General features: G+C 51.5%; 1 protein-coding gene across 1 annotated transcript in view; it reads right to left on the reverse strand.

Annotated features, from left to right (window-relative positions):
- Window positions 1–16,447: 16,447 nt before the first annotated feature.
- TGFBI (transforming growth factor beta induced) overlaps window positions 16,448–27,487 on the reverse strand; it is a 32,243-nt gene continuing 21,203 nt past the window's right edge. The window contains exons 8-17 of the mRNA XM_080804910.1: window positions 26,604–26,816; window positions 25,654–25,791; window positions 24,969–25,114; window positions 24,152–24,288; window positions 23,240–23,370; window positions 20,691–20,815; window positions 19,337–19,439; window positions 18,686–18,765; window positions 17,595–17,619; window positions 16,448–17,102 (exon numbers count right to left, since the gene is read on the reverse strand). Coding sequence (XP_080661036.1) covers window positions 17,062–17,102; window positions 17,595–17,619; window positions 18,686–18,765; window positions 19,337–19,439; window positions 20,691–20,815; window positions 23,240–23,370; window positions 24,152–24,288; window positions 24,969–25,114; window positions 25,654–25,791; window positions 26,604–26,816 — 1,139 coding nt within the window. The 3' untranslated portion in view covers window positions 16,448–17,061. The remainder of the gene's footprint in view (window positions 17,103–17,594; window positions 17,620–18,685; window positions 18,766–19,336; window positions 19,440–20,690; window positions 20,816–23,239; window positions 23,371–24,151; window positions 24,289–24,968; window positions 25,115–25,653; window positions 25,792–26,603; window positions 26,817–27,487) is intronic.

Here is a 27,487-nt window from a genome sequence, read left to right on the forward strand (position 1 = left end):
TAAGAACAGGAGGCCTTCTCTCAGGGTTCTGAGCAGGAATGAATAGGATTTGCTTTAGGGTTTGCAGGTGGGGTGGATTTCCTTACTGTCAAGGGCCATCTGCCCACCAGGGGGAGCACCTGGTACGCACCGCCTGAGCCCTCCCCTTTCTGCCGGTCAGTTCTTACTCCGACACCCAGACCCCAAGCCCGAAAGTACCCGCTTCCTCAGACCAGGAGCTGGAAACGGATAGAAGAGAAGAGATTGTTGGCAGTAAACGGAGTTCGTTGCTTACGGAGTCCTACGCACCTGGCCCGGACGAGCCACGCTGTTACACACATAGTCCCCGGCCTCTAGCACACACAATACTATTAATAGCCCCATTTTTGAATGGCAATTCGGCGATTACAATTTTAAACGTGTATATTACTGCTGAGCAGTTCCACAGCTGGGAATTCATCCTCAAGAAATACTTGTCTATTTCCACGAAGAGGCTTGTGCAAAGATATTCACTGGAGCACTATTTGTAAACTGGTTTTTAAAAAAACACAAAACAACAACAACAAAAAACCCAGAACAACCCAGAAACAACTTCAATGTCCAATACTACCAGGGCCATGGCAAAATAAATCATGGTCCATGTACTCTTGGGGAGCTATTATAAATAATGAGAGATCTCCAGACAGTGTTTTGGGATCATTTCCCAGACACAAAGAAGTTTCCCACAAAGCTGGTGCACTGCAGTCTCATCCTAGCAAACAAAACACAGACATAAGCAAAATGAAGCTATTTTTATTTACCTTCATATGTAAATTTACAGAAAGAAGACTAAGGAGGAGGCAGAGCAACCTTTATAAAAATAGCTCTTTTCTCTGGGGCAGGGTTGGGATGAGTAGCTCAAATTAGGTCAAGGGTGGCTTTCATTACTTGTACTGGCTTTAATTTCTCTCTCTTTTGGGGGGGGTTCCATACAAAATTAAAACAATCAAACATTTGAGCTTGAAGTTATAGAGCTAGGAAGTGGGGGAGCTGGGATTCAACCCAGGTGCAGGGGCAGCAACATTCAGACACAAAGCACTCCTACCCTTCCTAGTCACCCCCTAACTCAGGTTCATGGAGTATCTTCTGAAGACCAGACACTGTGCTAGGCACAGGGAGACCGCAAAGAACAAAACTGAAGATCTCTGTCTAGTGGACCTTACTAATTGTTTGAAATACTTTTAAAGGTATTTTCTTATTTATTTGTCGGAGAGAGAGAGCAAGAGCTGGTGCGCACAAGCAGCGGGAGCAGCAGGCAGAGGGAGAAGCAGGTTCCCTGCTGAGCAAGGAGCCCAAACCAGGGCTGGATCCCAGGGCCCCGGGATCATGAGCTGAGCTAAAGGCAGATGCTTAACAGACAGAGCCATCCTGCAATCCCTGTTTGAAATTCCTGTTTGAAATATTTTAAAGCAAGACAGGCATACACCCTCTGCGGGTAACTCTTCTCCTCCCCCACCCCCCACCCCGGAGTTCAAACTTTGGTTGAGCCACTGAATAATTGGGCCACTTTTTAAATTCTTACCATTTCAGTTACTTAAACTCAGAGTCTCGTATATTCATCTACAAAATTGGCCAACATTACCAATAGGGTTATATATGAGACAGAAGCTTAACCCAGGGCTTGGCACAGTGGTATATGCTTGGTCACAGGGACATGATTACCCTTGAGTTTCCAGTCCCTTTGTTAACAGTTGTATAGGTCAGGTCTCTATCCAAGAGGATAGAGAATCATCCAAGAGGGAAGAATTGTGAACAAGGGATGGGGTGGGGAAAGGGAAGGCTAATTCATCCATCTCTATCCTTGAGAGCGATTTTCTTAGGAACTATGAGGCTTTAAATTTTGAGCTCCCAAGATCAAACCTGGGCTTTATCTTGAGGCCCAGTTACCGGGAGAACCCATCATTAATTCAGCCGGGCCCCATCCAAGAAGCATGTGCACATCACAAGCTCTGTCACCAGGGGCCAGCTCGGGGCCTGGCACGGAGATGAATTGAGCTGGTCTCAGCCCTAGGTAAGATCACAGGCTGTAGTGGGAGATTTTATGGAGACTTGGGCTGCCCGGGTCTGCTCAGGGACACCTTGAAAAATATCTAGGCAAGGACTTCTGGAAACCTGGCGGCTCCTTATAGCCCGCGATCGGCTCACCCACCCCCTCACTCCTTCCCTCCTGCCAGCGAGTCTTTTTCCTTTCCTGGGGGGGGCTCTGCGGGGAGGGAGGCGGAGAGACCATGGACCAGCTCTCCAACACAAGGAGCAGGCTGGACCAAAAATGAGGCTCGCAGTTCTGGGGGCGTGGAAAAGGCGCAGCCCCGCCCCTCTACGTCAGTCCACTGCAGTTAGAGAGGCAGAAATTGCAGCGCATTGCTCGGGTCGGCTTTAGCTCAAGCGGTTACTTCGCGCACAGTCTACGGACTTACAATCCCTTCACGGGGGTTCGAGACCCGCGGGTGCTTTCTGACCCTTTTTGTCCCCTCGTTAATAGAATTCCTGCTCTTTAAGAGTTTTTAGTCTTGTCCTCTGTCCCTCTTCATTTTTCCGCATTGTCTGCTGGTAATATATACTGAAGTACATTTAATGGCCTGTGGGAGAATATGAAGAGGGTCACTCATCAGCCCAGAGTCAGATTTACCCTGTATGACAGACCAGCCTCAGCACCTGCAGCTTTGTCCAATACCCCGGGCGAGGAGTGTGAGGGGGAATCCCCCGACGAGAGAATCACTGTCAAGGTCACGATCAGAACCCGGTATTACGGATTTCAAGTACAAGGGAGTCTCCCAAACTTTAATAACAATAGGTGTCTTTTATTGTTATTTTACCATTACAGGCTATTTTGTTTGCGTATGTTAAGCTTCACGAGGACCTGCTGGATCAACCACAGCTAGTGAGACCTCCCCCTCCTTGCTTGCTCCCAATTTTTCTTTCAAGTCCTAGAACACCCCCAAAGGGCTCCCTCACAGCCTGTGGCTGTGCTTTCTTACCAAGTGGACTTCTCCTACCCAAGCCTCCCTCCCTACCAAAAGGCAATCTCTCCTTTTATCTTCCCCTCACTCCTTACCGGTTTCCCTCACAGCGCTGGCACAATTCCTAGACATTTTATGGGAGTTTGTTTAATGCGGGGCGCTCTCTGGAATGCAAACCGCACGAGGGCAGGGACTCGGACCCCCGCTGTACCCAGGGCATGTAGCCCTTTCTAGGTTTTAGATCAAGCGAATGCACACTGGAGGGCTTTAGAGACGTGTCACCCAAGTTCCGTCTGGAAAGTCTCTGGGACGAGGGGCTGGCCTTGGTCATCCGGGGACACAAATCCCTGCGAGCTCGGGGAGGCCAAGGCGGCGAGCGGCGGGGCGGGGACCCTGATGGCGTCTCGGGCTACAGTTCGGAGCCCGGCTCGCAGCCCCGCAGCCCTTCGGGGACCGCCCACCCGCGGCCCTGCTTGCCGTGCACCTCCCGCGGCTGTGACCGCCACGCGAGCCACAGATCACACCACGGTGACGCACGCTTCCGAGGCTTCGCGGGCGCGCTGTTTCGCCTCTCAGCCGCAAGGCTCCCAGGCCTCTGCACCCTCCTCTCCGCGGCGCGCCGCCCCTTCCGCCTCCGCCCCGGGCAAGGGCCTCGGGACTCGCCCACCGCTCGGCCTCTGACTCTGGCACTGCGCTCCCCGCGGACCCGCGCGGGATCCTGAGAGGGAACTGGGTGCGGCGAACAGCCCTCGAGCAAGCTCCTTCATCGGCGTGGAACAGCCCCGGCGCAGAAGGAAGAGCAGGGCGGCCCCGGGCTCCCAGCCCCTCCCCAGCTGCCCAGTTCCTCCCGTGGGCCTACATACTGGCCTTACCATGGCCCACCCCCTCCAAAAACAGAAGTAAAATCTACACCAACAAAAAGGATCCCCCCAACCCAGGTCCTCTCCTAACAACAGTCTGTTTCTTTGCCCCTTCTTGGCAAAGCACCTTTGTCTCCATTTTCTTAGGGCTTTTCTCTCCACCAGTCCCTGGCTTTTATCGAGGTGTCCTCTGGCCAAATTCAACCACCAATTCTCTTTCCCCACCGTCTTCCAGCCCAGCGAATTCACAGACTCACCCTCCTCCAAGCCCCTGACACCAGGCTCCTCTGTGCCCCGTTGTCTCACGGGCCTGTCTTTCCCGATCTCCTTTGCAGGCTCCTGCTCTGTGGATCCCCAAGAATTAGAGGCCCCATGGCTGTACCATCTTTGCTGTGACTATCCTACCCCTCTTTCTCCCTGTCACCAGATTCAGTCCCCAGGCATTCAATTGCCAGTCTGTGATGATTTCCCAATGCAGACAGCTCATCAAGCCCAGGTCTTTTTTGACCTTCAAATTTTAATATCCAGCTGCTTCCCTGAGGTATATCTGACATTGCCAACTTGATTAACCCAAACTCTGGAGCCCCTCCCCAAAACCCACCCAAACAGGTTCCTTCCTCCTTCCTGTCAGGAAATGGCAGTACTATCCAATTGGTGGCTTCCATCAGAAATTTCGATGCTATCTTTGACTTTTCTTCATTCCCCCCCAATTCAATCCATTAACAAGTTCTTGCGATTTTACTTCTAAAAGAAATCCTTAATTCTCTCACTTCTCATCATGGCGACCGCCAGAGTCCCTGGTTCCATCACTTTCCACCTCCACTTGTTGACAGCAGAGAGCCGGGCTCCCTGCTTTGTGTTAGCACCCTCTGCTTCATCCTCCACGTGGAAGAGTCCCCCATCAATATATTATGAAAAAAGGGAGGTAGTGCCCCAAGCTGCTGGGGTCCTCATAGAAGGATACAGAAGCGAGCTGCTCCAGAGGGGCAGAGAGATGTGACATGAGCCCCTTGGGGTCCCTAAATCTCCATCTGGGAGGATGGCTGGAGACTCTCTCTCATCCTTAATGCAACATCTGGGGTGGGGGGCGGTTACATGGGAGGGTGAAAAATGCATGCATTTGGCAGTGGGTCAAGTGCAGACAACGTGCTCCCGTGCTCTGCCCTGTGTGGCCTGGTGGCTCTTGCTGTTCGCTTTGTTTCAGACCTGAAAGAGTATCACAGCCACACGGCTTCTCTTTGTGAAGAGCTCTCCTCCGTCAGCTCTCCAGAGACCTACAGATGGGGCTGTGCTCTGCTCTATTGTTTGGCCCATCTTGTTGGTGTCCTGGTTTTTAAAAACTTCCATGCAGGGTCAGGCAGAATTGGTGGGCTTTGAAGGGCTCTGAAGCCTCACATGACTGCCCAGCTCAGGGAGTAGGCAGCGGGAGGCTGAGCTTGTTCTGCTGGATGGAAGGGGCCACTTGGCCCCCAGGGGCCTGACACTCTTGTTCTCTCCTGCTCCTTCTGCCTGCGGCTGTACCTGAGCTCTCCTCTCTTCAGGGCCCAGGGCTCCAGCTCAGAGAGGCATACCTATACTAGACCCTCCTTTTAGAAAAAGGGGACCAATGAGAATGCCCCCAAAGACCCTGCTGGAAGCCAGAAGCTGCTGGGATGCGTGGCTGCACCCTTGCAATGGTTACCTGGTGTCCCGTAGGGAAGGGGATCCTGGCACCTGCCTCTGGGGTAGGCATGGGGCTGGTGGGATAAGGTCTACTCCTCACAGTAAGTGGGACTGCCATTTCTCCCCCACTTCCTAGCCAAGCGCTTGGTATCCCACAGGCATTCGATACAAACCGACCGAAGGAGGACTACATGAATGTTGAGAATGATAGTCCCACCCCCTCCTTTCAGGGCAGTGCTAACTTTCCCTATATCTTCAGGCTAGGGAAATCCCATTGCTTTCCAGATAAGGGTGATTAGGCTCCAGAAACTGATGCATTGAGAAGAAAACCTCAACAACCTGCATTGCATGCCCCTGGCAGCTGTTGGTGAGCCAATAAACATCTGGAAAGAGTGGAGTCAGATCTCGCTGAAATCATCAAGACAATGGCTTTCCTACAAGAATGTATATTTTTGCCTATCTGCATCACGATTACCTGCCTGGTGCTCCCAGATCTTGTCGGGAACTAGGGAATTCTTGCTGGGTTCCTAGTCGGCTTCCTGATGCCCCTGACCCGGCCTCCTGGGGGAAGCAAAGCTTTGCCTTTGGAGCCCAATGTGGAGACAACAGCGACAGCTGACAGCCCTTCCTGGCCAGCCCGGAGGTGCTCTCCCAGATGCTGCCAATTTCTCAAACAGGCGTGCACCAACTCTACCTTGATTAACCTGGAAGGCTTAATCAAAACCCTGGCTCCAGCTCCATCATTTCTCAGTAAGGTTGAGGTGGGGCTCCCCCACTTTCATTTCTGCTGAGTTCCCACATGATGCTACTGGTTCCCACACTACATTCGGAGAAACACTGGTCTAGGGCAGTTCTTCCAAGTCTGCTGGGACATTTGCCACTTAAAAGGTAGCCCCTGCACCAGGACCATTCAGGCCAGCTGGAAGCTTGTTTGAAATGCAGAAGCCGAGGTTCCTGCTCAGGCTTATCGAATTGGAATCTTCATTTTACCAGGTTTAAATAGCACGGACCTGGGCTGTGCGTTACATATGCTAATTCCTGCTCTTCACCCTGCTCCAACTGAAACCATCTGGGAGGGTATACTCTGGAATCTGCATATATAACAAGGCGGAGGGGGGAGCCTTTTGCGTGACAGTGCTGGAGAACCTCTATTCTGCATGTTTAAATCCCCAGGAGGGATTTGGAACTACCGATTCCCTTAAAACCAATTAATGTCTGAATGGCTGTTGAAGTCCAGGCCTACGGATTTTAGAAAGTTGCTCCAACTCCTACCTTGTAGCAGGATTGAGAACCACTGCTCCTGGGGTGCCTGGGTGTTTCAGTCTGTTGAGCCTCTGCTCTTGGTTCCAGCTCAGGGAGTGATCACAGAGCCCTGTGTTAGGATCAGCCCACAGTCCGCTGGAGATTCTCTCCCTCTAACCCCCTCCCCACTAACACACACTCTCTAAATAAATACATAAATAAAATCTTAAAACAAACAAACACCCACTGCTCTGTAGGTTGTTGCTAAGTGCATACCTCCCCCTTGGCTACCCAAGGTAGGTAGTAGCTGCCAGAGTCTAGAGTCAGACCACTGACTTCAACTGTTGTTTTTTTTTTTCCTTAAGATTTTGAGAGAGAGGGAGAGCAAAAGAGAGAGGGCAAGAGAGCGCGCACAAGCAGGGAGAGAAGTAGAGGAAGAGGCAGAAGCAGACTCTCAGTTGAGCAGAGAGCCTGACGTAGGACCCCATCTCCTGACCCTGGGATCCTGAACCGAGCAGAAGGAAGAGGCTTAACCAACTGAGCTGAGGCCCCTCCCCCCTGACTTAATCATTAATGATACCTCCTTGAGTAAATCATACAACCTGTCTGACCCTCAGTTTCTTCTTCTGTAAACTAAGACACTAAGGTAATAAAAGGGAATGTGAGTATAACCTACACAGCGTAAGGCTTTGTACAGCTAGGCCTTCGGTAAGAGAGGTCTCTGATTATTATGATTGGCGCCAGAGGGTGGGATTGGTGGAGTTCCGGGGTCTTGCTGATTCAATTCCTCTTCCACCAGGCAGCCCTATGGCCACCCTTAGGTGCTATAGGACAGAAACTTGCAGGCTTTTAAGTGTGGGAGAATGCAAAGCTGGGCATGTTTCCAGAAGGCCCTGTGAATGATCAGGAGCTCAGCTGATAGGCATCCTAATTTGTCAGTGAAATACAGAGGCACTGTGGGTGTGGACGGCCATGGCCTGAGCTAGCCCACCAGGGCTGTGTGCCTGGGAACACCTCCTGCTCAAGGCAGGTGTTTGGTGAGTCTGGGAGAGCTTTGAGGGCCGGGAATCCCCTTGCTTCCTGGAGCAGGTGCACAGAGAGGGCTGCGAGACCCCATCTTGACGCAGGCTTTCCTTGAAACCAGGGCAATCGAGAGACCATTGCAGATGCTGAGTGGAAAAAATATAACTAAATTCACAGGCTCAGTCCTCAAAGTGATTCTGGTAATATTGAAAATAGAGTTAGAAAGATGATAAATGTGTTTTTCTTTTTAGTCGTTTGTTAGTTTAAAGGCCTATATTAATGTCTAGGGCCATGTAAGAAGTTACCACAAACCTATTGGCTTAAAACAACACCAATTGCTTCCCAGTTTCATAAATATTCTGGGTGGACTTGACTGGATTCCCTGCTCAGGCTCTCCTAGGCTGACACACTGTCAGTGGGCTCTTACCTGGAATCTCTGGGAAGAATCCATTTCCAAGCTTTTAGGTGGGTGGTACAGCCTAGCTTTGGGGGCTTGTAGGTTCAAGGCCCCCATTTCCTTGCTGGCTCTCAGCCGGGGATGGGTTCACTCCTAAAAATTACCTGCTTTGCTTCCCACTTGACTGGCTGGAACTTCAAAGAACAACCCTGTGTCCGGCCCCTCTCAAACACCAACTGTCCGCCCGACTCCTGCTTCCGCCACCAGCTGGAAAAAATTCTGCTTTTAAAAAGCTGTGTGATTAGATTGGATCCACCTGGGTCATCTTTTGCCAAAGAGGGAGTAACACTAGAGAGCCAAGGTCACAGAGGCCCCCCCTCCAAAATTCCGTCTACCACAGCACCTGTTCTGTTTTTGTTTTGAAGCTTATTAATAATTTATGTTAGGAGAATAAAGAGAAGTTATGATACATCACATATGCTCACATTTACCTCAAAATCCAAATCTGAAAGAATGTGCTCTGATCATTTGACAAAGGTTGTCCCTGGTTGGTAGAGTTATAGGCGATCTTTACTTTTTCTTTCTGTTTCTATTTTCTAAAACCTTTACAAGGAGAAAGTGTTAATTTTGCAAAAAGAAAAAAGTTATCTTCAAAAACAAAGAAATCGGAGACATTAAAAGACATTAAATTAACACCAATTTAAGGGATGTGATATGGGTGTGAGCACAGATATGCAAATCAAAGGAACAGAAAATGAGAAAATATGGCCCTGAGACACAAGCTGATACAAATAAAAATCAAGTGTATCTCCGAGAAGGCAAAACAATATAACAGGAGAGGAAGTAACTGTTGAATCCCTGGTGCTGGGATAAAAATTGGGAGGTGACATTATTCACAAAGACCCTGAATTCTCGCCTTAGAGCAACTCAAAGCCAAATCGAATTTAAACATTAACAAGAAAATGATGGGTGCATTAGGAAATAAAGATTCACAAATAAGAGTTTTCTAAAGCTAAAAATGGAGTTAGAAAGATGGCCAAAGGGCTTTTATTTTTCGTGATTTACTGGTGTAAATTCCGTGATTTCCAAAAAAGACATAGGCTATTGAGAATTACCTTCAAAGACTTACTTTCCATGTGGGTTATTCCTCCTGGTGGAACTGTCACAACAGATCAGAGATAAAGGTGTTTCCATGTCACTCAGGGGCCCAGGGGCTCACATCAGTGTGGATTCTGTCATGTTGAAAAGGTTTTGAGTTCGGGGTGAAGGTCTTCCCACCCTCCTGATGTTCGCGGGGCTTCTCACCCGTGAGCCCGTCAGAAGGCCTCTCGACCTGGTGGCGGCGTTCTCTCTCCCCTCTCTTGCTGTCACATGCGGGGTGTCACTGTGCCATTGAGCGGCTGCCTCTGTGCACAGTTAGAGGCTCAGAGACCGTGAACTGCCCACTCGTTTTATGTTTACGAACATGTATTTATTGACTGTGTGTCCAAGTGGGATGTTTAAAAGGCAGAGGTCTTGCTGCGCCCCAGAAGCTTTTAGTGTTAGGGAATTCGGGTCTGTATGAAAGGTACGTAGAGTGGGACCCCAGAGGGAGTGGTCCTCAAAACCCTGTGCTGTAGGGACTTGTCCCCGAGGACAAGGTCCCAGCTTGTACTGGGACCCCCTGGCTCATGGAAGATCAGGAACCCCTGCTCTAGGCCTGAAGTTAATAGGATCTGAATGGTGGTGTTTCCTGTCAGAGGAGGGCTGGGATTTGAGGCTGCATCTTGGCAGTTCAGAGACTGCTCTTGCTTTGCTCTCTGGCCTGTTCTGAGGATCCGTGCTTGTATGTTGGAATAACTGAGGATACAGGTGTGTGTGTGTGTGTGTGTACGTGCGCGCGCGCGTGTGTGAGTGTACACCCTAGCCCCGTGTTGTTCCCCTCCCCCACCATGTTGTGACCAGCCACCACCAGGGCTGTCTCCCTCACCCTCCACTTCTTGGAGCCAGACTGAAAGCTGTCACGGGGGAAAGGTCCCTGCGTGCAGATGGCTTCCTTGAGCTCGAATTACTTATGGGCTGTTGCCAGGAAGCCATAGGGACTTACAGGCCCCACTGACAGGGGAGAGAGTGGTTTTTCCATCTGTTCACTCAAAAACTCATTTCCGCCCAAATGAGGATATTTAATCAAAAGTCTTTCCCCTCTGTCTCTGCTGCTCCCAAACCTCAGACCTTCTTCCTTCAATACAACTGGAGGAGGAGGAGCCTAGAAATGGGGGAGACTACCTAAGCATGATATTTCCTCCCCAGGGGAGTTAGAGGGCCAGGTCACCTGCTCAAGATAAGTCACTAGCTCTGTGGTGTGATTAACCAGCCATTTGTCTGTTCTCTGGAGCAGATGTTTTCCTTCTCCTGGGGCCTGCTGGCCCACAGGTGCCCCCTCTCCAATAAGGGGGGAGGATCTTAGCCAGCGTGGACTGAAGCAGACCAGAGCAGGCCACCCTCTGCTTTCCTGGGAGAGCTCTGAGGAGAGCACTGGAGCCAGGCTTCCTCCAATCCACATGCCTAATAGCCTTCTGGAAGGATGCCCCAAGTGTCTGGAAAGTTCCCTCTTCCTTTTCAATGGGCAACAGGGGCCCAAGGCCACCTTGTTCAATCAAGGGGTTATTGCCTGTCTGGAAACCAGGCTCTGGGGTAACTCCTTTTGAACACTTACTGTGGGCCAGACCCTGTGCTTGATGCTGGGACAGAGTGGTGGGACAGAGAGCAGCTCACACCTTCACAGGGGAAGCCAGAAAGCAAGTGGAGAATGACGCCAAGTAAGTTATTAAGACTATGATAATGGGTGCACAAGGGATGGTGGAAGGGCCTTCTGAACCAGGCATGAAGGATGAAACTGAAAGGGTAAACGATTTCCAGATTTTCTTTCACCTACAGGGTTCTCATTCCCTGAAAATTGCCATCTTGTCTTTGTCCATCTTGTCTTTGCTCCCTCTCACTCCAGATGCAGTCCTCTTGTCTCCACTGACCATGTGCTTGCTGAGACCACTGATGACATGCACATGGCCTAATCCAGTGGGCACACCAATAACTTAACACGGCTGACACACCATCCCTCTTGGAAGGCTCCATCCCTCTTGGAAGGCTCTCCTCCCTCAGCATCCACGGCTCCACACACAAGTTCTTCGGTCTTTCTGCAGCTTTCTCTTCTTCTGCCAGGCCTCTGGATGCTGGAGAATCCCAAGGCTCTCTTCTTTATCTGTGTACTCTTGCTAGGTGATCTCACCTAGGCACTGTGTGTGATTAATTCTTATATGCAATGACTCCAAACACCTCAACTCAGTCCTGACCTCTTCCCTGAGCTCTGGGCTTGGATATCGAGAAGCCTCTTTGACATCCCACTCCGATGTTTAAAAGGCTTCCCCAACTTCAAATATCCAAAGTAGAGCCATTAGTTTTCTCCTCCTGATAGCCTCTCCTTCACTATTCTGCATTTTAGAAAAATGGAACCAGCTTTTAGCCAGCTGTTTGAGGTAGAAACATCAGCATCTTTGAATTCTCCTTTTCTTCCACACCAGTCCTCCAACCTAATCCCAAATCCTGTCTGTCCTACCTCCAGGATAGACCTCACCCCTCCGTGTCCTTCCGTGTCTAGTGAGACCACCCCTGGTCCTCCGTCATCTCTTGCCTGCATAGCTCTGACAGCCTCCTGACTGGTTTCCCAGCTTCCACTCCTTCCCTCCACTCTGAAGCCAAAGCAATCTTCTAAACACAAACTGGGAAATCAAGAAAACAATGCCATTTACAGTATCATCAACAAATCAAACCCTCAGGAATTAATTTAACCAAGGTTCTACAAAGGATTTATATGTAGAAAAGAGTAAAACACTGTTGAAAGAAATTAAAGAAGACAAAAATAAACCAAAGACATCCTGTGTTCATGGGTTCGAAGACTTAATATTGCAAAGATGTCTATACTGTACCACAAAGTGATCTACAGTTTCAGTGATATCTCAATGAGGTCTTTTTGCAGAAATATAAAAATCCATCCTAAGACTCATATGAAATCTCAAAGGACTCTGAATATCCCAAAAAAAAAAATCCTGAAAAAAACAGACAACTCATTCTTGATTTCAAAACTCATGACAAAGCTACAACAATCAAACGGCGTGGTTTGATTCATTAAAAACTGACCTATAGACCAATAGAAACAGAGCACAGGCATAAAACCTCACATATGTGGCCAAATGACTTGCAATAATAGTGGCAAGACCATTCAACAGGAAGGCGACAGTCTTTCCAACAAATGTGACTGCGAAAACTGGATGTTTGCATGAAATGAATGCAGACCCTTATACCATACACGGAAACTAACTCAAAATGGGCCAAGGATCTAAACTTAAACACTTTTAGGAGAAAACATAGGGGAAAAGCTTTACGACAATGGATTCAGCAGTGATCTCTAGCATATGGCACCAAAAGTATAGGGAACAAAAGAAAAACAGACAAATTGGACTTAATAAAAATTAAACATTTTTGCTCATCAACGGGCACTATCAACAAAGTTAAAAGGCAACCCACAGAAAGGGAGAAAATATTTGCAAATCATATATTTCACGAAAGATTAATATCTAGAATATATAAAGAATTTCAGTAACATTCAAGAAGCCAGTAATCTAATTCAAAATTGGGCAAAGACTTGAATAGATATTTCTCCACAGATATACAAAGGGCTGATAACCATATGAAAAGATGCTCAAAGTTGCTCATAATTAGGGAGTGAAATGAAATCAAAACCACATCCATTAGAATGGGTGTTATAAAAACAGAAAACAGCAAGGCAAGAATGACATGGAGAAACTGGACCCTTGTGCACTGTTTGTGGGAAATAAAATAGCACAACCACTGTGGAAGCAGTATAGCAGTTCCTCAAAACCTTAAAGATTTTATTTATTTGAGAGAGAGAGAGAACACGTGCACACATGCATGGGGAGTGAGGGGAGGGAAAGGAGGAGTGGGACAAGGAGGCTTCTTCTCTGTGCTGAGCGCAGAGCCCAAAACTGGGGCTCCATCCCAGGACCCTGAGATCACGACTTGAGCCCAGATCAAGGTGCTCAACTGATTGAGACACCCAGGAGCCCCATTTCCTCAAAAAATTAAAGATGGGATTACCATACGATTCAGAAATTCCTTTTTTGGGTATATACCCAAAATAATTGAAAATGGACTCATATTTGTACACCCATGTTCATAGTGGCGTTATTCACAATAGCCTGCAAGTGGGAGTGACCCATCCTCCATCAATGGATGAAAGTGGCGTATGAGCAATGGAAGATTCCTCAGCCTTGAAAAAGAAGGACATTCGGACACATGCCATCACGGGGACGACCCCAGAAAGCGTCCTAAGGAAAAAAACCAGTCACCCAAGAACAAGTACTGTACGATTCCATTTATATGAGGTACCTAGAGTGGTCAAATTCATAGGACAGAAGGTCAAACAGAGGTGACCGAGGCTCGGGGGGAGCAGAGGAAATGAGAATGTAGAGCTCGTGTTTAGTGGGTTTCAGTTTTTTCAGTTTCATCCAATGAGATGAAAAGAATCCTGGAGATGATTGCACAACAATGGGAATGTACTTGATGCCACAGAACTACACACTTTTAAAAATGGTTGGAAAGAAGAGTCTGCGCGGCTCAGTCAGTTGTGCGTCTGGCTCTTGGTTTCCACTCAGGTTGTGATCTTGTGGGTCATGGGATCCAGCCCTCCATCGGGCTCCTCACTCAGCGCAGAGTCTGCTTGAGAGTCTCCCCTCTGCCCCTCCCCCCACTCATGTGTGCTTGCTCTCTTTCTCTCTCTCTCAAATAAATGAACAGTGTTTTAAAAAATGATTAAAAAGGTAAATTCCCTGCTGTGTATATTTTACCACAATGAAAATGTGATCAGAGCATACTGTTCTTTCCACCCAGAGCCCCCTCCCTGGCCCTCCGCATTCTTCAGGGTGCTCACTCCACCGTCTCTCTCACTGATAAGAGCTTCCGGATGGTCCAGCCTCCTGCTCTGGATGGTCTGTGTGGCCGTCTCCCATAGGCCCGAGACCACAGCCCGAAGGTTCCTGGGGAGCAACCATGGCCCCTCCCCCAGGTCCCAGAGTCCTCTCCCCACCAGAGGTTAGCTATGCCTGAGGTTCTGTCTGGGGCCCTTTAGCCCCTTCAGGCCTACAGACGGGTATGTGTGGGGGGAGGGGTGTGAGTGTGAATGTGGGACCCTGTGAGAGTGTGTACATATGTGTGTAAGCACTTGGGAGTGTGCGTACTTCCCTGAACCACCTTGGTCCTGGGTTTGGTCACAGGATCCCACAGAGGAGATGTTTCTTTCTTTGCCAGGCAGGCATGGCCAGAAGTGGCCTCATTTGACTTCTCGGGAGAGGGCGCTGGGCCCATCCCTCATTCCATGGCCTTCTCTCCTGGCTTTGGAAAGTTTTCTGAGCACAGTATTCCGGGCAGCTTCTCTCAGACCGTGACACTGAATTATGGCTTCAAGCACAGAGGGAAATTTCCCCTGCCAGGGCCCCTGTGCTCAGGGTCTTTGCAGTGCTCTCTACCCTGCAGGCCTGCCAGCTGCCTAGTGACAGCAGAGAGAGAAGGGAACTAGCAAAATGCTTGGCCTTCCTCCCACTCCTTCCTTTTCCTCACTGGGGCCCAATGGGCAGGGGTCAGCCCAGCGCTAGGCAACCTCCTGGTTGGGCTGCCCCCTGGCCTTCTATCGGAGGGGAACAGGGGCAGGTGCACACCTCCCTCCAGCACACCTCCCCCCAAACATCCAGCGCCGACCTCTCAGCCCTGGGCATCCATTCCCAGATAGGAGCCCCTAATCCTTAGCCTGGGGTCTCCAAGAACAACATAGGTGGGGGTGAGGGGTGTCAGGACCCAAAAAAGAGAGCTCGACCTTTTTTGGCTGGGAAGAGAAGGCAGGACCAGGCTGTGTGTGGTGCTCAGTCTGTAGGAAAGACACGCCAGCCGAAAAAGGGGAGTGTCCTTGTCAGGGAGGCTGGGATGGAGGCCGGGCAGCGATCACAGCGATCTCTGCTCGGCAGGGAGCCTGCTTCCTCCCTTCTCTCTCTCTGCCCACCTCTCTGCCTACTTGTGATCTGTCTGTCAAATAAATAAATAAAATCTTAAAAAAAAAAAAAAAAGGGAGGGGTTTGGGCATTTTTAAGGAACTTGTGTTGGTTTTTATTTTAAACGAAGGGATCTTTAAAAGTGATCCTAACCGCTTCTTAGGATTCTGATATTTTCTTGGCCAGTCCAGGCTGTACATTTCAGGTGCTTAAATGAAGTATGGAGGCAGCATATCCAGCAAGAACTAGCTGTCACTGGCAGCCCAGCCAGCACGGCCCCTGGGGTTGGGTGAGCAGGGCAGAGCCGTGGAGCAGGACTGGGAGCTGCAGAAGGCTAACTGTCACCTCTCAAGACACCCCTCCCCGAGCCCTTCACCTCCAGGAGAGCTCCTACACCTGCTCTCATCCCCTCCCACTTCCAAGAGCTCCCAGCATCCCTTCCTCCATCCCTACTTCTGCAGAATCTTCCTCATCTGTCACGGAAGCACGGGCCACAGTGCCATTAGCCAATTCGCAGCTCCCTTCCCCATGAGCACGGAAGCTTCACGAGACTGAGGCCTCACAGATATTTGTGGAGGGACCGAGGGGGGCCGCGGAGTGGTGGATGAGTGACTGTAGGTATGACAGGTAGTGTCTGTCTGCCCCAGACTCGGCGGGAGGGGCTCCATCTGGGCCCCCACCGCTGTTCCCAACAATGGTGCTGAGTTCTGTGTGGGTCTCTGGGTTCTGGGAGTAGAATGACCTGTCCCCAGGTAAGGGGGCTGTCTTTGGCAGACACCAAAAAAGGATCTCCCATGCCAAATGGTGGTCCCCGGGAGGCAGAACGCTTGGGTGCCGGTCCCGGCTCAGCTATCTGCTGTGCTCCCAGGGCCTGTCTCTTTCCTCTCCAGCATTCAAAAGTCCAACACCAAGGCAGGGGTCACAAGGCTGGATGGGAGATGGGGACTTCCGGCCAACAAGAAGAGGCAAGGGAACACAGAGGACTCGAGCCCCCAGGGCCCATAGAGGCTGAAAGGAAAATGAGTTCGACAAAGACGGAGCATGTCCCACAGACCATCCCCTCGGGGCTCCTTGTCACGCTGCTCCTGGGTGCAGTCTCCACAGGAAGGACCAGCACAGCCCCAAGAAACAGACAGCCCCCGGACCTTGCGAATACCCAGGCCAGCCCGCGCTTCCCGTCCACACAGGAATACGTTTCTTTAGTTTTATTATTACAAACACACGATGGCTCTGCCACACCTGGGAAATCCTGGGCTCCGCATGTTCTCTATCTACCCTCCCTTTCCTACCTGGACAGGGCCACCAAGAAGCGTCCAAGCCACGTGCAGGCACAAGACATGTCTGACAGAGCGATTCAACTCATAGCTTATAACAATGCCATTTCTCCAGTTGTAAAAGAGCTTTACAAAAACTGTGCCAGGACTCCCCTCCCCCCACCCCCATGATGCTGGACTGCCTGATCTGTGTTCTGTGAGCGTCACAAAACTTCAGCCCCCTTTTCCAGAGCACTTGGCACAGGCGGGAAAGTCCACATTCAGCACAGGTCCTTTTTAGAAGCGACTATCGGGCAGGGACATCCAGGTCTCCACAAGCAGTGGGTTAACAGCCATGTTTGGGGGAAAAAAACAAATAAAAAGACATCTCTTTCCCTCCACCCTCCACCCACCCAGGGCTCAGATCTCATTCTGGTGCAGCCCAGGTACACTGAAGTGTGATATTTGGTTTCAGCAACATTCAGTCTCTTTGGTAAACTCAGAGAAAGTGGCGGTGAGCTGCCGATGTGCGTTCTTCCCACGTCCTCCGCGCTAATGTTTCATCCTCTCTAATAACCGCTGATACACGGGGGCTGGAAGAGAGAAGTTTCCTAAGTGGAAAGGATGCGTCTCTGTCTAGGACACCGTCAGAGCCACGCGCAGGGCCAGCGGGCGCTCCTCCTGCTACTCTCCCCTGCCCCCTGCTTTTTGATTTGGGAGACTTCCTGTCTTACTCCACAATGTAACAAAGATCGTGATGTCTCGGTCCATGATGTAATGGGAACTGGGACTTCTGCCATCTACTGGCTTTGACCTAAACCACCATGTGCTCCTGCCAACGGCACTTGCAATATTCTCAGGTTCCCAAAGCCAAAAACTCACAGCACCCTTCAGAGGCTGGTGCTCTTAGTACCTCCATCTCACAGAGAAGGGAACTGGGTGTTCTGCATCTGACCCCAAAGGCCACACTTGTTTTATTGCACCATGACGTTCTTATCTATATACAGCTGATGGCAGGTTTGTGCCTGCTCGGGGGGAAGGCCTGAGCACCTGTACAAAGGACTTTAAACCCAAGCCAGACTTACCTAGTTTCACAGAGGTCTTGGCGGCCTGAAAGAAAATACCAAGTGTCAGGTTTCTAGTGAAAGTTGTACCTGCCCCTGCTCGTGACCCCACGGCTACCCCTACTCAGAAAAAATGCTGGGGGTGAGGAAGAGGAAGGGGAGTGTGTAGCTGCTGGCTCCTAGAGAGCCCTCAGGTGGTCTTGGCAGCCCCAAGCACAGTGCAAGCCCCAACCAAGTAGAGTCTGGGATGGTATTTCTGGGAGACCCCAAAGCCAGGCTTCCACTGAGAACACAGCCTAGAGTTTGGGGAGCTGGGACAGCATCGCAGGTGGCCCTCAAGAGTAGGAGCTCAAGGCCAAGTACCCTTCTCAAGGGGCACGAAGGAAACCCCTCTGTCCAAAAGTAAAGGACACATGCCAGCTCCAGGACTCTGGGTAACAACACCTCCAGCAGCCTCTTCTCTTGAAACGCAAACTTTCTATAAGGTGCCCAGGTTCCTGAAGGGCTCCACTTCATGCAAAGCAGCAAAGGAGACTGAGTGGGGCTTCTAGGCCCGGGGCAAGCTGGGGAGCAGAAAGAGAAGCGCAGGAAAAACTGGAGAGGTTCTAAGGAGGAAGCAGAGCTGAGGCAAGGAAGGGAGGTCCCCTCAACACTTGCCCTGTATCCAGATCCCACACCACTGCCTCAGAGAGCCCCAGCATTCCCCAAGACAGGCCATACCATGAAAAACAGAAGGGGACTTAGAGGCCCAGGCTCAGGCCAGGCAAGGCCACGGTAAAGTGAATTCGGGTTGGGCTGCCTTCCTTGGACAGATGGATTCCAGAGCTTTATCTGTCCTCACCAGCAGTGGCTTACCCATGGAATAAGGGTCAGAGACCTTAGTTAAAAGGCCCGGGCTTTTGCTCACAAAGGAAATAGGGGCTGCCTGGGCTCTTTCCTCAGAACTCCACTCGGGCCAGTGCTAAGGATGCCTGTATGGAAGTGGGGAGAAGTTTCATGGAGTCCTGGGAAAGCATAAGGAAGGAAGACAGGAACCTGGAGAGCCCCCTGAATGGGCCCAAGCAGAGGACCTCTTGCTGCTCAGACCACAGGCAAACCTAGAGGCATCTCACCCTGGAATATGCCGATGCCTGTTTGAAGATTTCAAGTGCAGAGTCTGCAAGTTCATCCCCTCGCTCCTGAGGTCTGATGGCTGGAGACAAAAGAAGGTGCAACACTGGTGAGAGCAAAACTCTTAGCACAGCACTGACAGCAAGCAGGACTGAGGGGCACTGTTGGGCTTGCTGGTTCATGTTCTCCCATAGATTTTTTCCTTCATAACTTTCTCTAGTTCACAGTGGAATGTGGCCCATGGGGAAAGAACTCAAAGACAGGTGAGTATACAGTGCAGACAGAGGCTGGACCCAAGTTCAATCTTGCTGGAGGTAAAGAGAATTCCCATCAGGCACGATGGTGTAAGACATGTGGGCTGGGAGTCACGTTCACCACATCCATGGGTGACAAATAAGTGGGCTGTGTCTGAGTGGGGCTAAGACAGGCAACTCAGCAAAAAGAAACATGTCCTCTAGTTTCTAGTGCAGCACAGTGGAAACCCACACTCCCTAATTCACTTTTCAATCAGCCCCAGCGATGCAGTCCACGGAGGCCTGGGTGGCTTGTCACGCGCTCTTCTTATCTTTAGTTTTCCTGTCGAGCACCAGCTGCCATGCGTGCAGAAGGGTCAGCTGCAGGCTGAGGGGGGGTGGGCTAGGTTAGGGCCTTACCTGGAGGCTGTAGGACACTGGAGATGGCGTAGACCACGCCGTTGGTGGCCATGATGTCAGCTTCCGCAACCGGCTCCTTATTGACATTCACGATGTTGTTTTTCTGGGAGAAAAAGAGACGACACAGACCACATGATCTTGCTCACTCGGTGAGAATTTACTGAGCGCTCCCAGATGCCAGATGGTGTGTTAGACGTGAGGGATACTCTGGGGAATGGAACGGCCTCTGCCAGCCACACGCCTTTAGTTCGGTGGTCGTGTTCTAATATCGGCGTGTGGCTCAGTGCAGTGTCACATTGTCCTCTCAGCACTGTGGGCTGAAGAGGGGGTTGTTACCACCCCACTTAGCAGAAGAAGAAACCGAGACCCAGGACGGGCCTGGGGTCTCCGTTAAGCTAAGTAGGTGGGACGGCAGGGAACACAAGCCAGGCCTCCAGCCCCAGTGTAGGGCTCCTTTCACTTGTCCTCAGTGGCCCACCTTTCTTACAGGAAATGCACCCAGGTGTCTACCTCAGTCCTTCCTGAACAACTCATGGGTCAGACCCAAAGGGGAAGGTGGAACGGAAGGGTGTGATGGGACCCCAACCCCCCAAACTAGGAGTCAACAAGTCCTCATGTTCTGCCTCCCTCCATGCTTCCTCAGGCTCCAGAGGGAAAGTGGTAAGCAAAGGGATGGCTGAAGGTCAGGAGGGAGGGGCCCGGCACCGAGGCTGGGCCAGCCATATTCTGGAAGATGGGTGGCCCCACAGCGAAGCCCAGTGACCTTTGCTGGTACAGCCAGGCAGGCCACAGGCAGCTTCACTGAGCTTGGCTGCCCATCTGTTCTCTCTCTCCAGTGAGGAAGTCCCCTCAGGCAGCTTCAAGGTGGAACATGTGTCATCAACGTGCAGAGCCAGGGGCGGCTCGCAGGCCGCACATCTGAAGAAAAAGCCACTAGGGATGGTCTGGCTCATGGTGGGGCTTGGTGAGCCCCAGATTTGAAGGGATGGGGTGAGAAGGGGGTTGGGGATTGATCCTTCAAGATGCATGAGTAATTGCCTATCATCTTCTTAAGGGAAAGAAGACCTACCGGCCTCTCCCCTATGCCAGTCAGATGCTTGATTCCCCGGCAAATCTAGACGTTTCTACTCATGTCTAAGAATCATCTCGCCTGATTTCCCCGAAGACTCTTTTCTCTTTTCTGTTTTTGGGCGGAATGCCCTCAGAGATCCAAGGTGCACCTTCAAGAATGTGTGTGTGTGTGTGTCTGTGTGTGTGTATGTGTTTATGTATGACCCTGGCCCAGGGGTTGGGAGGTGCCCTGGGGTCCCAGCGGCAGTGCACGGCTGGCCGCTCAGTTCTCAGGCACGCTCACCGAGCTGACTTCCAGCTTGTCCCCCTGGAGAGACTTCAGCCGCACCAGGGCCCCGATGCCCCCGCTGACCAGGATCTCATCACCGATGTGGTATTTCAGGATGTTGGCCAGCTCCTTGGCATTGCCTGTGGGTTTGTGGGAAAGAAGGGAGAGCAGAGTTCATTGTTAGTCTGGTAACCAGCACCGTCTAGAAGGGCGGAGAGGGGATGCAAGTGGTGATGGCTGAGACATAGAACTCTGGGACCAGGTGAGGAGCACACAGTGGGTGTGCTCAGCCCTCTGACTGGCTGCCTGCCGGAGGCGCTGGGGATTGAGGCACACGTCTGCGGCCGTGAATTTGCCTCTGTAGTGGGGAGGGTGGGAACTGCTGGGTTAAGCAAGAGCTCTCTGTGCTGCCGAGAAGGAGTTAATCCATACTCCTCTGTGAGTATGACTCATTTTTCCATGAGCTAAATATTTGCTTGGAAAGTCAGGAACCTTTCCAGCACCGGCATCTGGGACATTTCATCATCAGCGTGGCTCCCGATGGTTATAACACAGTAGTGAAATATTTACACATTCTGCCCTCAAATGCATATTCTGGGGCAGCCGTTTCCTGCAGGGAGAACTTAAAAGACTCAACAGCTGCCGTCTGGGGGGGCCGTGGAGCCGATGAGGTCAGGGCTAAGGGGGGCATTCCCTCCGCAGCATCCCTCCCTTCACGTCTCGGCATTCCTTCCAGCCCACATCAGCTTCTCCACCAACTGGGGAGACCATCCGATTGCTCATAAAGGTGCACAGGCATTTTCCAAATTAAGTGTGGGAGGTAATTCTTAAAGCCGCCAGCTGTCCTCTCATCTCCATCACGGCTGCCCTGATACTCACATTCCCAGCCAAGTGGCTAGATTTCCCCCAGGGCTTCTGGATGCCTATTTCCAGCATCTTGAAACTAAGAGCGGAGGAAGTTTGAAAGCATTTTGGAGAGTTCGCTTAGGTACAGACAAATCCACATTAGTGCCGTGGAATGGAGCCACCAGGTACCATGTGGTTTCCAAACATCCCACAATTTGGCAGATGGGAATTCCCATTCTATAGAAATCCCGCCTGGAAGCGATGAGCCATGCCAGCCCCCAGGGCAGGGGGCCTCCTTCTTCCAAGACGTCTGATACCTGGATTGACCTCTTGCGCCTGGCTGGCCCTCTATCCCCCCGGAGCACTGGGGGCTTTTCCTGCCTGCAGGCCTGGCAGAGGGCACATTTGGGAAGTTTTGTCTAAGCCTCCTCCTGCACAACTGAAAATGAGAGGGAAGCGAGCAGGCTCAAGGCCATCTGGGGAACATTCCACTCCTGCTGGACCAGGAGAGGCTGGAAAGTTTATGTTCAGAATGAACTTCTCTCCTTTTCTCAGGAACATATGTCAGCATCAAAGACACAGGCATTCGTTTGCAATAAAGACTATTAAACAGGACACAAATTCCGCCCACAGCTGCCTGCAACCTGAACTTTCTGAATAGAAAGTTCCTTCCTGCCCTGGGGCTGGAAGGAAGGTGTAGATGAGGCATGCCCAGAGGGTGGCCAAGGTGCTTCCTCCTCCTCCTCCTCCTCTTCTCTAGCTTCCCTCCTCCTTCTCCTCAGGCTCGCCTTTGTGGGAGGGCCAAAGTGTGCCCACAGGCGAGCACCAGAGCTCCACACTACACCCCCACCCCAAACCCCATCATCGCAGGCATCACTGGGGGAGGACGTGTGCCCAGCACTGCCGGCAACACCTCATTTACTCCACACTATACACGGCAAGGCACTCTCATTTTTCTAATGGGAAAATGGAAGCTCCGAGAGGTTAAAGGACTTGCTAGACATCACTCACCTGGTGAATGCCAGAGCCAGGAATTAAAACTGCTTTTAGGTGATCCAGGAATCCAAGTCCTTAACCACTGGGGTTATCTCTCAAACATCCTTAGCTAAATTTCTCAGGGCCAGGAATAGCTTCTCTGGTAAAGCTTTGGCCCTGAGGGACATTTCACACAGGTAAATGGCTCCATTATGGCTGTCCTCACAGGTTCTCATGTGGAAGACATGTCTCAGTGACGGGGCTCGTAGTTACCCACTCAGTGTCTCTCTACTATTCTCTGCCTTGCATGGTACCCAGGGAGGCTGACCGCTGTGACGCACGCCATCCAGGGTCCCTTGCCCCCTTCTCATGGCTGACAGGAGGCCCACGCAATGGGCCTGTGGGAGGAGAGGGAGGCTGAAGGAGTCTTGGCCCCCTTCCCTTGGCTCTGCCCGCAGCTGCATGTGGCCCTGGTTGCTGTCCTGTGCCCCTCCCCTGAGCGCCAGTTCTCCCTGTCCCCTCCTCCCCCTGGCCTCTCCAGCCCCTGGCCTGTGGTGGGAAACACTTTTCCCTGGGTGTCCTCATCCTTTGCTGGTCCCTTACGCCTGCCCACTCTTCTGCAGTCTCCCCATTAAGTTCCTTTCAGTCAAACCCTTGGTAATGAGCCCCCTGTTTCCTGCGGGTCCCCTGACTGTTCCAGTCACGTTAGAAACCGTGCAAAATATACTTCGGTTGGTCTTTACCCAAGAGTTTGTTCAGCTCTTCTGGTGGCATGGCTTGGAAGGCCTCATTTGTAGGAGCAAAGACTGTGTAGACCCCTTCCCTGTTGAGCACCTCCGTCAGCCCAGCAGATTGGATGGCGGCCACTAGCATGCTAGGGAGACACACAGAGAAAATGTCACCTGCCTGTGACGGGGAGGGGATGCCCACTTTCCCAAATATCTCCCCACTGCTGGGAGGCAGACCCCAGAACTAGAATTTACAGCCCCCTTGATGGTTTTCACCCCTTGCTCATCATGCACAAGGAGGGAAGACTCCATTCTCCATATTTTCTCCATAAATGTTCAGCTCCATCAAACAGGCAGAGGTCAGAGGCCAGGGGGGGAGCAGGAAGGAAGAGGCTAAGCCACCAGGCCCTGAGGATGTGATTCGGGGGAGTGCAGGGGGTGGGGGTCTCCAGGCTCCAGTGTCACAGCACCCAGGGGTAAGCAAGCAGGTCAGAAATGGAGAGAGGGGGCAAGAGAACAAAGTGACACAGGGAGCTTGAGAAGGAGCGGCAAGGAGTCTTCAGGGGCCCCAGGGAGATATTGTGCCGACTGAGACTCATCCCACAATCAAAACTGGGTGCTCTCAGCTTACTTGGGACCTCAAGATGAGAGTGTGGTATCTTTCTTGCCCCTCATACGAAAATGCAGCCTCCTCCCTGTTCCCAAGGATGTGGGGATTACAGTCCCAGAAATAACCCTTCTTCTCAACATAAGCTTCCAGCGTGAGCCTCGCCCTTCCCAGATCCCCAGGCTGGAAGGTCACCAGGACACCGCCAGTGTTCACTGAAGCCCCCAAGGCAGTGGGGAGCTTGACAGATAGCTGAGACCCAGCGTCCTGACCCGGCACGACCACTTGGCAGAAGTCTCCCAGAGCATGAGGCTGGTTACCTGAAGCGATTATCCCCCTTCAGGACGTCCATGACGGTCCCCATAGGGGGGGTGAGCATTCGGTCCATGGTGAAGAGCGTCCCATATCTCCCCCTCTTGTCGTGGGCAGCAATGCAGCTGTTCTCGATACACAGGCTCTGTACCAAAGAGAGGCAGACACAGGTCATCCACCCTAATGAGGCCTCCTGATGTGCTCCAGGCACACGCTGGTGTCTTCATCTGCACAGAGCAGTGAATGTACTCTAGAGCGGGTCACTACGACGAGGATAAAATGTCGTGTTTTCTCCAGGAAAGGAAAAATAAAAATAGTGTTCCTTAAGGAGAAGGGGCCACTGGGCCCCACTAGAGTTACAGAGGCCCCACGCTGAGACTGTTCCAGTACACGTGAGGTCCATCGACGATCATGAAATCAATAGATCAACTCTACTGAATTGTTTAATAGATGACAACCTCGTCTTTAGTCACTGGTACTGGCAGGTCCCAAGGAATACACCTGTGTTGTACTGTGCTTTCTGGCTGACAGTCCAGAGTAACTGTTGAGTTTGAAGATGGAAAACAGACAGGAGAAGGGAAAAGAGAAACTTTTGGACCAGGGAGAGCTGTGTTTTGGTTCAGAAGGCTTCTCTTCGCATAAGCTAAGGATTCAAAATCTCCATCCCTCCGCCCCTGTTGATCACACTGAGCTCGATGTGGACCACTGCCTACCTAGTCAGCTATATGCTACATACCCACATGTATAATTTTTTTTTCTTTAATACAGTTTCCATTTCTTAGAGCGGAGGCAAAGAAAGAGCATGATTTAGGAGCCAGAACTTACATTGCGATAAACAAAAACTCTCAGTTTTTTGCCACCCAGAGTGTCCAGGGTCTGTCCATGATACAGATACTTGGAAGCTAGCTGGTCTTTAATCATGTGATTCAGAAGCAAATTCCTTGTATGTGCATCAATGTTAGGGGTACCATCTGCAAGAGAAGGTGGGTTCGGTCCAGAGGCACACTCCAGAAAAGGAGAGAATGAGAGACGAATGCAGTGGGAAGCCCAACCCTCCTTGCACTTGAAAATGGGAGATTGAGAAATCCAGGGAGGCTGCCAATATTCCTTAACATCTGGTATCTTCTGCAAATCAACCAAACACAAGAGGGTCTAGATAATCGAGGGTGTCTGGAGTTTTGCCCGTGGAGGGAGGGGAAGGCACAGACACCACTTGTCCCCCTCCTCCGCCTTCCCCTCGGCCAAAGCTCAGCTTGTATCCTCGCTCTGACCTTCTGCCGATCACATGAGCGGTTGATTCTGCGAATAAAAAGGCGCTCTCTGGCCAGATGCAAACTCTTGGATTCTGAGGACCAGACCCCCAAATGCATTCTCTGCTCTGCCAGATGATACAGCAGAGCCCCTGAGGTTTTGGGTGAGCCGGTGGAAGCACTAACGCTGGCAGGGTGCTGTCCCTCTGGGAGGGTGCTATGGAGGTGACCCTCTCCTGGGGCTGCCCTCACGACGTTACCTTTGAATACAGAATTCATGGGGGCCAGGAGGGTCAACCGCTCCTTTCCGGAGAGATGAGTGCCGAGGCCAGCCTGTCTGAAAAGGTCAACGGCTGTGGAAACATCAGACTCCGCAGCCAACTCAAACAGCGTCTTGGCTGCAAGGAAAGAGAACGCAGGTTCAAAAGTTACAAGTGCTGTTTTCATTTATCCTCCGTCCACCCCCAGCATGACACACACCAGCAGGAATGTCATCTCGTGAGTCAACAGCCCTCTCAGCCCCGCAGCGGCACAGCGGGCTCGTGTCATCAGGCCCCTGGTCCCCTAGGTCTCCCTGGGCAGGGGAGGGAGGTGAGGAGCAGGAGGCAGAGGCCAGTCTCTGTCCTTGCCTTCAGCCAGGGTGCCGTCTAAGGCCTGCGGCAAGGCAGCGCCGTCTGTGTTGTGGCTTCTGAGGGTCCCGTGATGTCAGTGACCACACCCACAGAAAGCTAACTTCTGGTTCGGTTTTCTTCTGTGAAATTGCTTCACTTCTGGGCAACCGACCTCCCTGGAATTCCAGAATGGGGCTAGCCTGCTGCACGAAGCCCAAGCCAAAGTCCACTCAGTCATTTCTCCCAGGCTCAGCGAGATGGCGGGTGCTCAGAGGCCAGCAAATGGCCCTCTGCGCCCAACCAGAGCAGGCCGATCTCCTGAACGGCTTCTGGGATTGAGTCAATCCCTCCCCGGCTCCCCTCAACAGCTCTCTGATGCCTCCAAAGTGACGCCTGGACTCCCAGCCCTGCGGCTCAAGATTCTTCACAGTCTGGCCACAACCTGCCAGCTGCCCAGGCCCTCTCCCCTGAGAGGCTGTGAGCTGGGTGCCTGCAAGGAAATGGCCCCCACAATCTCTGAATTCCCCAAGGGCCCCCACTGCAGATGGCAGAGGGGCCAGCAGACCTGGCAGGATCAAGGCCTCGGAGGCCTGGCTCACCTGAGTCCGGGATGAGCAGCTCATCGATGTAGTGGATCACACCATTGGTGGCCAGGGTGTCTTTATTGGAGATGATGGCCTTCCCATTGATGGTGAGCATGTCCCCACTGCAGCCCACCTCCAGGGTGGTGCCCTCCAGGGTCTCCATGGACATCCCTGCAACGATGGCTTCTGCACACATGGCCGACTTTAGGATGTGGTTGTTCAGCAGGTCTGGGGACCAAAACAGACACAGATCAAGGCCGTGCTGGCTCTAGGCTGATCTCAGAGGCCAGCTCACAACCCCCGTGGCTGTGAGGATTCTGTTCTCTCTGACACTGACCTGGAGATCAGGCTGGGGACTGTGCCGCCCACGGCCTCCTCTCCTCCTGCTGCTGCCCCGAGTCAGCAGACAGACTGCCTGAGTCTGAATCCCAGCTTGGCCACTTACCCGCTGTGGGGTCCTGGGCAAGTCACTGAGCCCCTGGGAGCCTCAACTTCCTCCTCAGGTCAAGATAAGCCTAGCATTCATCTCCTGGGGATGGTGTAAGGAGGACATGAAGCCCGGAATGTAAAGCACCCAGCACAGTGCCCAACAACACAGTCAACACCTAACCAACATTCGTGACTCCCTTATTAGCACCTGAACTTGAGACTGAATTCTATTAGTGTCTGACCCTCAAAATAAGTTTACCCTCAGACTTTTTATCTACTGACCTTTAGAAAAACGCGAAATTTGATAGGAAAAGATGGAAACTGTAGCAAATGAGAGTTCTAGATTATCTGCGCATTTCATCTGTTTTTGTTCATTTTACCCAAGGGCACACTAGCTGCCAGGATCTGTTTTCGGGCTCGGGGATGGTGATCCGTCAGACACAGTCTTTGGCACTCCTCTCACTCCACCC

The sequence above is a fragment of the Martes martes genome (assembly GCF_963455335.1).
Source record: "Martes martes genome assembly, chromosome: 5".
NCBI lineage: Eukaryota > Metazoa > Chordata > Mammalia > Carnivora > Mustelidae > Martes > Martes martes.